Source organism: Leptonotus elevatus, chromosome 2 (genome assembly GCF_054856555.1).
Source record: "Leptonotus elevatus isolate MCC_2025b chromosome 2, RoL_Lele_1.0, whole genome shotgun sequence".
Lineage (NCBI taxonomy): Eukaryota > Metazoa > Chordata > Actinopteri > Syngnathiformes > Syngnathidae > Leptonotus > Leptonotus elevatus.
In genome coordinates, this window is record NC_141240.1 from 19,414,457 (window position 1) to 19,429,101 (window position 14,645).

The 14,645-nt window shown below is 41.7% G+C and overlaps 2 protein-coding genes across 5 annotated transcripts; one reads left to right on the forward strand and one right to left on the reverse strand.

Moving 5' to 3' along the window:
• Positions 1 to 249: 249 nt before the first annotated feature.
• Positions 250 to 7,682, reverse strand: tas1r1 (taste receptor, type 1, member 1). The gene is made up of 6 exons (XM_086066954.1): positions 7,482 to 7,682; positions 7,051 to 7,357; positions 5,016 to 5,777; positions 4,015 to 4,236; positions 3,469 to 3,589; positions 250 to 1,300 (listed from the first exon to the last, which is right to left on the reverse strand). Exons 1-6 carry the CDS (start codon positions 7,667 to 7,669, stop codon positions 375 to 377), a joined length of 2,526 nt encoding a protein of 841 aa, XP_085923080.1. The 5' UTR covers positions 7,670 to 7,682; the 3' UTR covers positions 250 to 374.
• Positions 7,683 to 7,757: 75 nt separating this feature from the next.
• On the forward strand, positions 7,758 to 14,208 carry rprd1b (regulation of nuclear pre-mRNA domain containing 1B). Of its 4 annotated transcripts, none has more exons than XM_086066964.1 (8): positions 7,758 to 7,776; positions 9,124 to 9,347; positions 9,682 to 9,811; positions 10,138 to 10,271; positions 10,558 to 10,682; positions 11,488 to 11,614; positions 12,440 to 12,615; positions 12,880 to 14,208. In XM_086066964.1, the coding sequence occupies exons 2-8, from the start codon at positions 9,197 to 9,199 to the stop codon at positions 13,027 to 13,029; spliced, it is 993 nt and encodes a 330-aa protein (XP_085923090.1). In that variant the 5' UTR covers positions 7,758 to 7,776; positions 9,124 to 9,196; the 3' UTR covers positions 13,030 to 14,208. The 4 variants fall into 4 exon arrangements, with proteins under 4 accessions (XP_085923090.1, XP_085923089.1, XP_085923088.1 ...); XM_086066963.1 differs by lacking the exon at positions 7,758 to 7,776 and adding an exon at positions 8,637 to 8,783; XM_086066962.1 differs by lacking the exon at positions 7,758 to 7,776 and having other exon boundaries at positions 8,637 to 9,347.
• The last annotated feature ends 437 nt before the right edge of the window (positions 14,209 to 14,645 follow it).

The following is a 14,645-nucleotide window of genomic DNA, read 5'->3' on the forward strand; positions in this document are numbered from 1 at the left end:
ACAGTCACAAAGTATTTGTACATTGCTACATCTAGGGATGTTCAACACCATTTTTTTGCAGACTGATGCCAGTACGAGTGCTCAACCCTTGAGTAGTTACCCATTACGATACCAATCGTACTTATGATGCATACAATTTCCACCAAAAAAAACCATGATAGATCATTTTAAAGAAAGATAAATATTGATGGCAGTTTTCTATTCTTATAATTTCTAGTTCCTGATTGTAAAATGTCCACAAGAGGGTGGCAAATGCTGGTATCAGCTGTCGCAAGTACCAATACCTCGAAGGCCGGGTATTGGACCGATACCAGTACTCGCACCATCCCGGGTCACATCCCCGCGATATTTTTGAGATAAATACCATTTCCCAGTCACTGTTTGCTCATGGTGTACATCTGAATGCAGTTCTGGAAATGAGCGGTAGTGTTCATTTGCGGCCTCAATACGATGATGTACATTTTGGGCAGGAAGTAGCCCCCCAAGACAGCCAGAACGCTGAAGAGTATGGCAAAGACGTGCGCCGCCATGGTGAAGGGGTCTCTGCTGACGAGGTAGACGGTGAAGAAGCTGATCCAGGAGACGAGGTAGACCATGAGGCTGAAGGTGACGCACTTGGCCTCGTTGTAGTTGGCCGGCAGGTCTTTGCCCATGTAGCTGAAGGAGAAGCAGACCCCGCTGAGGAGAGACATGTACGCCAGCTCTACACCTGCGCCGAATGACAAGGTGTTGCTGCACTCCAGGACCATCCCGTCCTTGTAGAAGTCCACATCCTGGGACGGCTCAGGTGGTTCGAGGGCCACGCGGGTCACGGAAATGAGCAAAGCGATGGCGGATACGATCAAAATAGTCACCTCGGGCCCTTGTTTTTTGGCCCACTTGTCATAGGCCGGAGGCAATTTGGATGCCAGCTTGAAAATGCAGACCACCTGCAGGGAGCGCACGGCGATGCAGGCCAGGCACACGCTGAAGCTGACGGTGAACAGCGGCTGCTTGAGGATGCAGGACACGCGGGACGGGGGCCCAAAATGGCACAGAGAGCTCAAGGCGGCGGCGGTCAGGCCGGCCAGCATCAGCAGGCAAGTGCGTCCCCCGGCTGACTTGGCCACGGGAGTGCGGAAGTGGAGCAGGAGGATGGCTGTTGAGCTGGAGGTCAGAAGGAGGCAGCAGGCCAGGAAGAAGAGCAGCGCCACGGCGAGGGGGGCGTCCCAAGCCAGAAGCAGAACCCTGCGGGACTGACACTGCTCGCTGCTAGCAGGAGCCCACTGATCGCGTGGACAGGGATGACACTGATTGGATTCTGGGAACATCAGATTTAACATCAGGGAGGATTCCTGTCCTGTCCTGTCCACCCCCCTCTACAGCAGGGAGAATCTATTATGCGGTTTGATATGGGATTCAACATCTCAGATATACCCAGAACCCAGACCATTGTCCATCTGGAGCTATCAGACCATTTTAGCAGGGTCATATAGAACTCTACCACTTCCCCTTGATAAACAATACCAGTTGGATATAAAGTCTTCTGGCCAGGGCACAACACACATAATTCTTTTGTTAGCCAAAATATATTCAAAATCATCTTTAACCAAAATGAGAGACATTTCTTCAGGCTTAGAGCTTAAACCACATTCATTCTAGTTGGGGTTAAGCACAAGAAGTTTGCCCAATCGGGTAGGTTGTTGTTGATCATTGTATTAGTGTTTAGCGCTACCTACTGGCGGATCTAAAAATAACAGTATTAGTAAGTCTTGTGTTTAGGCCTGCTGTATGTGGTTCCCCTTTGTCATGTGTAACTTTTCACACACAAAAAGTGTATTTCTTAATAACTAATGGATGGATCAAAAGTCCAAGGATGTCAAATCAAAATCAATTTTTTTTTTGACATAATTAAAAAAGCTTTTTACCTTTGAGAATTTAGTGAATTTTAGTACTGTGAAATTGACTTTTTAAGGTTTAAACATTTATGTCACCACTGTTATCTGGTCTCATGGTGTGGCGTCAGAGCTCTTTTAAACCAACAGAGATGGTACTGACATTCTCTACTTGAGTAAAAATACAATTACTTGTGTAAAAAACAACTTTCGTAAAAGTAAAAGTACTTACTCAAATAAATACTCAAGTACAAATACAAAAGTACAGGCTCTGAAATGTACTTGACGAGTAAAACATTTTTTTTTTTAAATTACCGTATGTTTCCTCCTACATCAATTTGAAAGATTTTAGCTAATGGAGCAAAAATGGGGATAATCGGCCAATTGACTCTCTGACTTGCTATCAAATTCAAATTATCCTCTGTTGTGGCGGCGCACATTGCCCTCATATTTACGGGTTGTTCTAATCTAGCCAATTGCATGTCATGTGATCGCGTGTCATAGAGCCAATCACAAGCTGTGATGTAGGGGACCTTGCATGTGTAACTTCATATGTAGCTTTATATGGTTGGCGGAGCCAGGAGATATTGATGCTACGTTTTCTTCGAGTATTTTAATCGTTTTCATGCATTTAAAAACAAAAATAACAACCTTGTTTTGAACATGTATCAAGTAAAAAGTACAGCTACTCATGTTAAAATGTAACGGATAAAAGTAAAAAGTAGTCTAAAAAATAAATACTCAGAAAAGTATAAAGTACTGAAAACAACCACTCAAGTAAAGTAACTAAGTATTTGTACTTTGTTACTTCCCATCTCTGTAGACCAACCACTAAGTGTGGACTGTAAACTCCCAATGTTTCGAACAACTTTTGGACTGTCTAGCTTCTGCTATCAGGCAGCTAAATTGTGGAATGCTCTCCTCGTTGAACTTAAATTGGAGATGTTGTATATTTTCATAAGCTCTCAGAACATGCACAACAGAGACAAATACTAATGTCTAAAAACTCAAAACAGTCGCTGAAGTCGGGCCAAATTGAAATCATTGAAATGAGACAGATTTGTGAGCACTATCACTTGTACAGGAAATTTGTAGAATATTATTGTATATATTTGTAAATTGATGTGTGATCTTAATGCTTCTCATTTTAGGCTGACTAAGGGATGAAAATTAGCTTAATTTATAGCTAACTCGGGCATATTTACGATGTAGAATGTTGATTCATGTGCATTGTCCCTTTTCATCCATCCATCCATTTTCTTAACCGCGCATTCCTCACAAGGGTTGCGAGGGCGCTGCAGCCTATCCCAGCTGACTTGGAGCAGTAGCCTACACCCTGAACTGGTTGCCAGCCAATCGCACAAAGACAAACAATGCATTCACACTCATAAACACACCCAGGGACAATTTTGAGTGTTCAATTAATCTGCCATGCATGCCTTTGGAATATGGGAGGAAACCGGAGTACCTGGAGAAAACCTACACAGGCACGGGGAGAACATGCAAACTCCACCCAGGAAGGCTGAAGCCCGGACTCGATCTTGTCCCTTTCAAATAAATTAATTCACATTCAAATGGACGTAGAGATGTGTACCACTTCTGTTGAGGAAGGTGGCAGCAGGACAGGCCTGGCAGTCAAAGCAGCAGACATGTTGACCTCTCATCAACTTCTTGTGGCCTTTCGGGCAGGGCGGAGAACAGATGGAGAAGGGCACCTGGGCACAAGAAAAATGAGGCAGAAAGGCTGTTTTGCCTCTCCTCTTAATTGATGCAGATCAGAGTTATTCCATTTTGAAAACTCTAACAAATTTATTTTAACTCATTGACTGCCATTGACGGCTATAAACGTCAAAAATTCATTTAAACTATTTCTATTAGTTTCACATTTTTCTCCACTTTTGTTAACAAGAATATGAAAACCAAGAGTTTTTTTTATTGAGCATTTAGAACAGATATAAAATGTATGATTAATCATGAGTTAACTAGTGAAGTCATGCGATTAATTCCAATTTAAAATTGTAATCGCATGGCGCCCCAAGTTTTTCATAATCTTTTTTTATTTTATTTTTTTATTCATTCACTGCCATTGACGGCTATAAACGTCAAAAATTCATTTTAACTGTCCGATTGTAAATCTTACAGATCGGGACGTCGAACCAGTGCTCTGCCACTCTATGGCGTCTTCATCAAGTGTAAGCTGAAGGGGATGTGGGCTGAAGGAGCCCACCACTTGAAGGGACCACTCCGTTCCCCTCCAAATCCACGTCACTATATCATATCCAGTGGGAGGGTCTCCGTTTACATCAAAGTACACAGAAGTGTTTTCCAGAGAGAATCTTGTATTTTTGAGCATGGGCAGGAGCTGAGAGCAAAGAGGGAGAGTTAGTGAAGAAAAGACCTTGGTTGTGTTTGGAATCGGAATCCATTGTATTACTCATTTCCATTTAATGCCCACAAATGGCTTGTTGACATCCAAATATGTGAACACTGATTGTGGTATTAGCCTACTGTATTTATGTATTTGTGTAATGTAATAGATGGATGTTGACTCCAGATGTTATTAAAGGGGAAGTCGAGCTATGTTTCGTTGCAGTGATATGCGCTATGCAATGCATGGCAATGGCATTAACCTGCTCGGTAGCTGCTTTTTGAAAATCTTTAAGATGCCACAGATGGCCTGATGAATAGCACTGGTGTTGCAGTGTTATGACACCAACTCAATTATTTGTTGAAAATGTATTACAGAAGAACTACCAGTTGACATTAATCTGCTAAATTACAATTATGTGGCAGCAATAATGTAACTAATTAGTGTTCAATATTTCCATTTTTTTATTTGACTGATGAGTGAGCTATATCGTCCACTACACTCTAAAAACAGTGGGTCAAAAATGGACCGATCCTCTACTTTGTTTGTTTTTTACCCAACTTTGAGTCAAGAAATTGGTCTTTTAGTGTAAAACAACTCATAAATATTGGTCAGATCCTTTACTTGTGGGTCAAAATGTGGGTCATTTTGAATAAAACAACCCAGAAAGTTGGGTCAAATTGACCCATAAAGTGGATCGCTGCATTTTTGATCCATAATTGGGCTACTTTTTTTTTAGGGTGATTGTCCGTAGAAAAAACTACAGAGCTGACCTGCCAAGGATGCACCTTCCTTTTATGGCACTTTCCGGAATCACATTGAAGAGCTCGGTGCAGAGCATGGGCAACAGCATACACCGCCTTGTATACATTGAAGGAGGAGGTGATGTCATACTTCTCCAAAGTGAAGTTGTTCCTGGCCAGGCTGAACACATTGGTGCTCTGCAGACAAACACTGCCGGTGACCACTGAGCCTGCCTGACCGCCACCGTGGCGCAACGAAGCCTCCACGACGCTCCTCTCAAACGTCCTAAAACCACTTATGCGCGCGTTCTTGATGAACACGCCGAGTACAGTTCCAACAGTGTGGATCCCGGGAATCCCGGAAATGCGCGTGGCCGCTGACCAGTCCTCCGTGCCAATCCACACCTTACCTGTCACGTTGGCCTCGATAACGAACGGGAAGAAGCCACTGAGTTTGGACTTGCTGGAGAAGAGCACAATGGTGTTGACCTTTGCCCTCAGTATGCCCTTCACCATGCTCCTCATCATGTCAGCTGTCTCACTACTGTAGGCCGGGATGATTCCCTGGTAGGCCACGCAGATGCCGTGGTCAGGGGCCAGCTGGAGCAGGCTCTGCATGCCATCCAGGCCATAATCGTTGTCGCTGCCCAACAGAGCGATCCAGGTCCAGTTGAAATGAACCAGCAGCTGGATTATAGCCTCCACCTGGTTCTTGTCGCTAGGAATTGTGCGGAAAAAGGATGGGTAGAGTGCCTTGTTGCTCAACTTTTTGTTTGATGCTTCGTAAGAGATCTGTGGGAAAGCAAAAACAAACACTACTCATAAAAAGTGATGGAAATTAGGCTTTTGGGTTACATTTCAATGATCATTCCAGCCCCCCCGCTGCATTTTCTTCCAAAAATCAAATCATGAAATTGGTTAGCTGCTCTCTCAGCACAATTGATCACATTTTCTGGACAAGAAGAGCAAGAAAGGGTGAACCTGCTTGTCAGGATGGCACGTTCGGGGCTGGGTATACTTTGGATTCCTGGAACATGTGAAGATAGTATGCCCATCGATACTTTGGATGTATGGATGATGTGGAAGATGCATACATTATTGGAATTCTGATAACAAGCAGCCTGCTGTTCAGAGCTGTCAGCTTACTGATTTATCGCAAAATTCAGAAGATGCAAGCAGCTTTATTGGAAATACGCCAGTCTTGATTAACCAATAGATTGGTCAGACATTGACCATTCCGGGTGGATACCGGCATACCAATTTTATTGGTTAGCCAAACAACCAATGAAATTGGTTACACTAGAAAGTAAGTCTAGATAGATCACTTGAAAATATATTTATTGTATCAATTTATTGTATTCTAAATGTATTTATTAATGATTTAAAGTGATTACAATAGATTATAATATATGCTATATTTTATATAATATAGTGTTTAAAAATGGAAATGTGTGTCTAGATAGATCACTCGGCGTGACCAGCTCTGTTGCCTAGTGGTAGAGTGTCTACCCTAAAACTGGGAGGTTGTGGGTTCAATCTCTGGCTGGGTCATATACCAAAGACTATAAAAATGGGACACATTTGCCTTCCTGCTTGACACTAAGCATTAAGGGTTGTAATGATTCCCGAGCACGGCCCCGCTGCTGCTCACCGCTCCCTCAGGGGATGGCTCAAATGTGGAGAACGAATTTCGCCCCAATTAGGTGGGTGTGACAATCAGTGGTACTTTTTTTGCAGCCTCTAAAACAGATTAAACAATATCTTGGTCAGAATGACCAATTTGTATCGGTTGGCCTAATCACCAATATATATTATAAAACACCTACCATTCTAGAGTGGTTGTTTTAACCAAAGGATCTGTTGGACAGCTAGATTGGTCAAATGTAACTGTTTTTTTTGTTTGTTAATTTGGCCAATCTGTTTTAAGGGTGTAGCAAGGTGATCAACACTCAGACTCAGGTGACGAGTAAACTAAATCGCAAATTGAATGCTGCGGGAACAGATACATACAATTTCCATTCTTCTTCTTTTTTTTTTTTAAATCAGTTATGCTAATATAACTTACCTGTGGCATGAGGTAGGCCCCCAGTAAAGCAGCAGGAGTAAAAGTTTTGCTGCTGCTGTCGGGCCCAATGACAGCCATAGTCATGTTGGCAAGGACCGTCTCTGTGTTGGCAGGAGGGCCACGGTACTGATCGGCCAGTATGTCCAGGGTGGCCAGCACACTGGCTGGAACAGAGCAAATGTCGTACAGCTGATAGCCCAGTGAGACTCCTGGCAGGAGATGGTGTGCGCCGGTCTTGTTGTTGATTTCTTCTACAGCAAATCGCATGGCTTGCATCATGTGAAAGCCATGCTTGTTGTGACGACCTCTATAAATTTAAATCAAATAAATTGGATTAAAAAAAATTATGGTAGTGTTTTTTTTTTTTAACGCGGGGTCATAAAACAAGAATTTAAAAAACAAAAACAAAAATCTAGTTCCAGTAAACTCACTCATTACATAGACCCAGAGCAGGCAAACCAGTACTTGGGCCATTTGTGTCATGGAGAGGAAAGAGTCCAGCAATGGAGAAGTCTCCCTGCAGATGTAGTCCTTCTCCCTGGGAGATGTAGTCCAGTTTTCCATCAGCTACCTGCAGCACCAGGCAACATGAGAAGAGACATAGAAGTGTCACACACATGCCAACACACGTTGAATGCTAAAAAGGCTGAAATGAATGAGGCACTGCTTTTCCAGCTGTGGATTTAAGGCTGTAGGATGAGAGGGTCACTTTTGCATCTTTTGCAGGTGAGTAGTATGCATTTGCATATCTAATTTGTTTGTTTGACGCATGCTTACCATGTCGCATAAATGCCGTAACCAATTGTTTTTGAAAATGGCACATTTATTGTTTTTTGTTTAGTGCTTGATGAATAAAATCAGCATGAGATTGAGCTTTTTCTAGATTTACTTGGCATAAACATCAGTGTTGGATAATGACATTTTTTGTTTACGCATTTGTAATTTACATTGCGGCTGATATTTGAAGCTTATTTTTTTTAGATGCGCCTGTTGAATTGGCAAAAATTTGACTCTCACTTGCATTCAAACCGCAGTTATTATGTTTTCACAGCAATACTATGTATTTTGTCAACCACAACATCAAGGATGCAAATGCACATGCAAATATTTGGAACGACAACATTTTATGGAGAGTATAGGCCTACACAAGCCGATATTCAAGATATCATAGAGTTAAATGTTATGCATTGCAGAGAATAATGGCTCATGAAGAAAAAAAACTGCCACATACATGTTTTTGGAATGTGGGAGGAACTCGGAGAAAACCCACACAAATGCTAGGAGAAGATGCAACTGACACACAGTAAGGCCCAACGTTTGTCTCAATACTGTACACATCTGAGAATTATCGAAGATAGGAAATAGAGAATTTGTATATACTGTATTCTTTTCAGGTAGCAAAACTATTAGTAGAACAAACAAGTAAAAGTAGAAAAAAGAACTTTCACACAAAACAATTCAGTAGGAAATAATGGGAATAAGTAACGATATTTAAAAGAAAATAATAATTTAAAATGATAATAATAATAAAATAAAAATATTGGAGGGAAAAAACCGAAGAGGTGTTCGGCTGTTGGTGACGTCACTACTCCGCGACGCACATGTTGAGGTGAAAGTGCGGGCTGCCATTTTTTGGATAATTCTTTTTGATTAGTTCAGTCACAAGAAACAAGCTACGAGTCGCTCCAACTTGACATTTACCAATTTATTAATCCCGCTGTGGTGCCGAACAGGTATTCTCCTCAGAATTACTGAAGTTCTGGCATTTAAACTCAGGCTAAAGCGTATGCTAGCTCGTAGTATGCGTATAGCTACTTAGCTGTCGCTGGCTAAGCGTTAGCCGTGGCTGTAAACAAACGCTTGAGCTATTGAGCAAACTGCTTCTCGAGAGCCAATTCAAAGGTTGCACGTTTGTTATTTACTCGCAGCATTCCTGTAGGTTTGCGACTAATATAACGTTATAACAGTGTTTTGGTGAAGTAAGCAGCGGAAGGACGCTCCTTTTTTTTCTTTTTTAAATCTTGCGTGAAGTGCAACTTTGTTCTGATGACAGTTCGGGTTTCCCCCAACTAGCTCGAAGGTCCGTTAATTCATAGCGGAGTCGTGGTGAGTCTGCTCCCAAGGAGACGCGCACCAACAGACGGACATGTCGTCGTTTTCCGAGGCGGCCCTGGAGAAGAAGCTGTTGGAGCTGAGCAGCTCGCAGCAGAGCGTGCAGACTTTGTCACTGTGGATCATTCACCACCGAAAGCACTCGGGCCTCATCGTCAAAGTGTGGCACAGAGAGCTGAAGAAAGGTGAGGCTCGAATGTATGTGATTATTTGCATTACTGATTTGCTAATTGCAATGTGGGTAATAAGTAGTAGGGCGGTACCATTTTGAAAATAAATCATTTCGAGGCTACTCTAACCTATTCCAGTTTCCTGTGCTCTTTCTGAAACTAAGATAATCTGTCTTGAATTTAATTAGGATTGTTATTACTCAATTTTTTTAAATCAAATGATGCATGTTTTTTTAATGAGAAGGTAAGATGACTTTGATATGATGTTCCGTGAGACTTTTCTTATGTAAAATATGTGCCATATGACAATGTTGTTTTTGGGTTTCAAGATTAATTTGTTGTGCTGCAGCTAAAACCAGCAGGAAGCTGACGTTCCTCTATCTGGCCAACGATGTCATCCAAAACAGCAAGAAGAAAGGACCTGAATTCACCAAAGACTTTGAGACGGTCCTCATAGATGCCTGCTCTCATGTTGCCAGGTATGTAGCGATAAATAAAGCTTTGGGATTTAAAAGGACATTTTAAATTATTTTGTGTGTTTGTAATGGCCTGTAGCTTTTAGGAAAAGATCCAAGTTTAATGATTTTATATTGTGGTATATGAGTTTGTAAATTACATTTCATTGTATTGATCTCTTTTGCAGTGTATTTGGAGAAAGAACATTTTAAGACTTTCAAATACACGTGGAGCTTAAACCTATAATGTCTTAGTCATATTGGAAAACCATCTTATGTTCCGTTTACTTTGAGTGTTTGTCTTGTCTTTCCTGTTTGTTGTTCCACTGAATTTCGATATCCTGTTGCAGTGAAGTCGATGAAAGCTGCAAAAAGCACATGGAGAGACTACTGAACATTTGGAAGGAGCGCAACCTCTACAGAGGTGACTTCATTCAGCAGCTCACCCTGGCCATAGAAGACTCTAACAGCCCTCCACCTACAGGTTGTCAAATAATAATTTTTACAAAAGTTGACATGTTCATTATTACAATACACCACGATTGTGACTGTGACATTCGCAAATTTGGTGCTGTTGCCCATTTGGTGGTTCACATGACTTTTGCCCAACTGTGGTGGAACCACTTCTAACCAGGATTATGGGTTTATACTCATAATCCTGGTTAGAAGTGGTAATCACATGATGTCATATGGTTACCTAAATGTTGTTTTCTCACCACAAGAATGTTAAGCAGTGGCAATGGCTAATTACTCTCCTGTGGTCTTGACAGTAGAAGAAAAGAAACCGGTGAAACGAACCTACCAGAAGATCCAGCAAGAAGAAGAGGAGGATGAGGATGACGACTACAGAAGCATCACTTCTCCTCGCAACACGGACGCCTCTGCTAATCAACTGGTAAGACGGTAACTCTTCTCTCTGTCAAAACTAAAGAGAAAATATCCTTTATTGGTAATTTGGTACTGTAGGGGGAACGCTTTGTGAACTTGTCTTCCATAATGCAGCTCCTTGTGTTGCAGTGGCGCAATTATGTATTGTACGTACTTACTAGTTTTAATTTACTTAATTGCAAAGAGTACCAGGCATTTATTTGAAAGGTGGCGTTCACGTGTAAAAATACTTTGGTATGGCTGGAGCTCGACACGTTAAAGTCATTTGATGGTGCCTGCTCAAAATCCCCTCCTTCTGCATTGCGACATTCCTCAAACCTTTCCAGAAAAGTATGACACGCAGCATTACACAAGTTCCACTCTGCATTTATTTCATTTCATTAAAAGATACTGAGATAATAGTTGTATCAAGCAAGGGTTAAGGTGCCAAAATAGGGGTTCTAGTCAAGACTCCAAATTAAGGGTTAAGTACGATTTTGAAATAGGGTTTCTAGTCAACATTAGGGTGTGACCTAGTAGAGACCCTATAAGACTCCCTCCTTCCTTCCTTCCTTCCTTCCTTCCTTCCTCCCTACCTGTGCAATTATACTAGTGTTCATAAAAAAAAAAAGTGTTCTACAATAACAGTACTCTATTAGGACCTCCGCTCGTCTCCGTGAGTTCCTGTAAATGTGGCCCTGTAAATTTACCCTGACGTTCCTGCGCTGGAAACGGGCTTTATGTCTGTTTGGGTCTGTCCTGTGTTGTTCTTTGTTTATTTGCCATTCTTTCCTCCTCTCCTACGGTCAATTCTATTATTTAATCACATTTAGACAGAGGAGCTGGTGAAAGCGCTGCAGGACTTGGAGAATGCTGCATCAGGCGACGCAGCTGTTCGACAAAAAATCGCCTCATTGCCGCAGGAAGTCCAAGATGTCTCGCTACTGGAAAAAATAACTGGTAAATTGAATATGTTTTCCTTTTTTATTGCAAACTGCAATACAGGTCATCTCCTGAATGGTCAGAAGCCTTTGAAGGTGCAGGAGGAGACTTGGGTGGCCCTTGTAGGGCTAAAAACTAATTTATTCAAAAATGCGTGATGTAACTAGCGGTCAATCATGCAAGACTGTTTAAATGTTTAATATTGTTTAAAAATATAATGGTTACTGCATTTTAATCAATATTTAAGTTTTCAATACTGTATAGTATTTCAATTAATACAAAAAGCTGTTAAAACCTATAAATAACGCTGACATTCCAAGACAGACGGGTAAATGTGTTCCACATAAAAACCCAACCACTTTAGTAGGTGAACCGCACTATAGCGGGGATCGCTGTAGGTTCTAATGGGAGCGTATTTCAAACTCCTGTTTTCTTGATAATTTTTTGGGGGAGCTTTGTATTATTTTTTTATATAATTTTTTCCCCAGAATATTTTTTCCAGGTTTTTCTGACTTTTTTCCCCCAATTTAAAAAACATTTTTTTTGGTCATAAAAATATCCAGAAAAACAGGGGGGGTGGGGAATAATCAGAAAAAACGAGGACCAAATTACTCAGAGAAACAGAAAAAAAATATTCAGAATAACAGAGCATCAGTACGGAAGCGTATTGCATTCCGTAGGTTCTAAATGAATACAAAACTGTTTTTTTTTTAGATTGCGCTTAAAAAGCCCAAAAGAACGAGGGGCTGTGTTCACAACAGTGGCATGCGTGAATTTCAATATAAAGACAAACGGAATGAATCACGAAATGAGATGCATGTCTTTCCATACGTCCCCCTGTAGACAAGGAGGCAGCAGACAACCTGTCCAAGACAGTGGACGAAGCGTGTCTTCTGCTGGCCGAATACAACGGCCGCCTGGCCGCAGAGCTGGAGGACCGCAGGCAGCTGGCACGCATGCTGACTGACTACATCGGCAGCCAGAAGGAGGCGCTGATGGAGAGGGAGAAGAAGCTCGAGGCAAGGCAAACTACAAAATCAACTACACCATTGTTTACCAACATTTACTGAGCCAAGGCACATATATCTCATAGTACACCACTAAACAAAATGCCACAAAAAGTGCACTGTAAAAATTAATATATGGGTAAATAACATTGCTAACCATTATTGTGTGAAATGCAGATTTGTTTAGTTGTTGTTCTTTGGTGTGAATAAAAATGAGGATTATCATATGTCATTTATAAATGAGTGGAGTTGTCTGAATGCTGCTGTTGTGTGCAGGAATACAAGCAGAAGCTGGCCAGGGTGACCCAAGTGAGGAAGGAGCTCAAATCCCACATCCAGAGTCTGCCCGACCTCTCCCTCCTTCCCAACGTGACCGGCGGCCTGGCCCCGCTCCCCTCAGCCGGTGACCTCTTCTCCACCGACTGAGTGTCGGCGCTCAGGCCAGCTTCCCCCTCGAGTCCTCCCACACCCGCCAACCCACACACACACAGCCTCAGCATAACATTTGCAGGCTGTGTTGCTTGCTGGGGCCTGATGAGGTCAGAAGGTACCGGCAGGACAAGAGAGGGGCGGGATCGTGGGATCCATCGTGGGTCGGGACAATAACATTAGGTTTTGTGAAATCGCAGAACTCTGCAAAGAGTACAGAGACTCTCTCAGCCTGGATTTTCCCGCTTAGTTTTCACGCCACCAGCTTGGAGTTAGTTCTTTCCTGTTTGTTTTTATTGTTCTTTGTATTTTTTTTTTATTTGTAATGACTTAACATGTAAGTGAATGAAGAAGCCAGGGTTAGAAGACCGGCGAGTTCATGGTTGTTGAGTGGCGTTTGTGGTGCTGTTTTTGTTACCTGGATTGCGTTTGCTGAATTGGCCTTATTAGAGCTTGTGACTACACTGTGGTGAGAATGTACCATTGATTAGTTGAATTTAGTTATTTTGTTTCAAATAATTCAGGTGAAGGTCACACAGAAAGTGCCATCACGGCAGATCAAATCAGTTGGGCTTGGTTGACAAATAGTCATTTTTGAGACTTGCTCATCACCACATGATTAAGAAATAGAAGTTATCCTCTATATCCAAGTATTGCCCCGGTCCCAAATGTGTATCCAGACGGCACAAAACAGCCACTCTGCGTTGGGTGTGGGTTACTGTCATTTAAGGTCAGCAAAAGTGAAGTGGCTGCTTTTGGTTTACTATGTGTAGCTCATTATTTCAACTGGTCTGAAAACAAAAGGAGGTTTTGGAATGTCAGGAATATGTGCAGCTTTCACAGTGTTTGCTAAACCAAAGGGCGTGTGTCTATTTTTTTATTTTTGTAAAACAGTCAATGGTGAGCCTCCCAAGCACATTCTTGACTTGTAGTCAATTAAAAAGAGTGTGTGAAAAGGTACATATGCCCATGGAGGCACTGGAAGCCAGGAAGGACTTGAACAACAGTATGCGTCACTGTAATTTAGTCACATCTACTCTTGCCCTCACGCTGTGCAGTCTGCATTTCGCTCAACATAACCACACTGTACAAGCCGGAGTCTACCAGTTAGGTAGTTTTATTTCTGTAATGAAAGTGATTCAATGGATGCCAATAAAATGGAACCATTTGAACAAATACATGTCTTCAAGAATAAACCAGCTAGAAAACAGGCTATGCATACACTACATACGTACTACTAGAACGGTTCACATTTATGATATGACTAGCCCTCAAACAATTGGAAATTAATGTGCAAATATAGTATTGATCAGTTAGATTTTAATGCATTATCCCAAATAGTACATAATAAAACTGTTACAAATTGTATGACATCACGGTTGGTAAAGGGAACTTAAGTACTTTGGCATTCTTAATTCCACTGTAACAGCAAATTTAAGCCATAATGGAGAGGCAGGATTGTATACTGTGTGCATATGTGACATGTATGTCATTTTTGATTGGTTTTTGGTTCTGTTTCCCAACTATGTTGGTGTGTACTGTAAAAACAGTGTGGTGCATTTATTTATTTGATGATTATACATGTTTTTTCCCCATAATTTGTTCAGGTAAAT

Bases quoted from the DNA above. Each gene is read 5' to 3' on its own strand.
- tas1r1 (XM_086066954.1), bottom strand. From the start codon at position 7,669: ATGTGTGTGACACTTCTATGTCTCTTCTCATGTTGCCTGGTGCTGCAG. The intron at 5,778-7,050 runs GTAAGTTATATT...GCTTTCCCACAG, and splicing joins GGGCCTACCTCATGCCACAG to ATCTCTTACGAAGCATCAAA. The intron at 1,301-3,468 runs GTACACATCTCT...TGATGTTCCCAG, and splicing joins CACCTTCCTCAACAGAAGTG to AATCCAATCAGTGTCATCCC.
- rprd1b (XM_086066964.1), top strand. From the start codon at position 9,197: ATGTCGTCGTTTTCCGAGGCGGCCCTGGAGAAGAAGCTGTTGGAGCTG. The intron at 10,272-10,557 runs GTTGTCAAATAA...TGGTCTTGACAG, and splicing joins TAACAGCCCTCCACCTACAG to TAGAAGAAAAGAAACCGGTG. The intron at 11,615-12,439 runs GTAAATTGAATA...GTCCCCCTGTAG, and splicing joins GCTACTGGAAAAAATAACTG to ACAAGGAGGCAGCAGACAAC.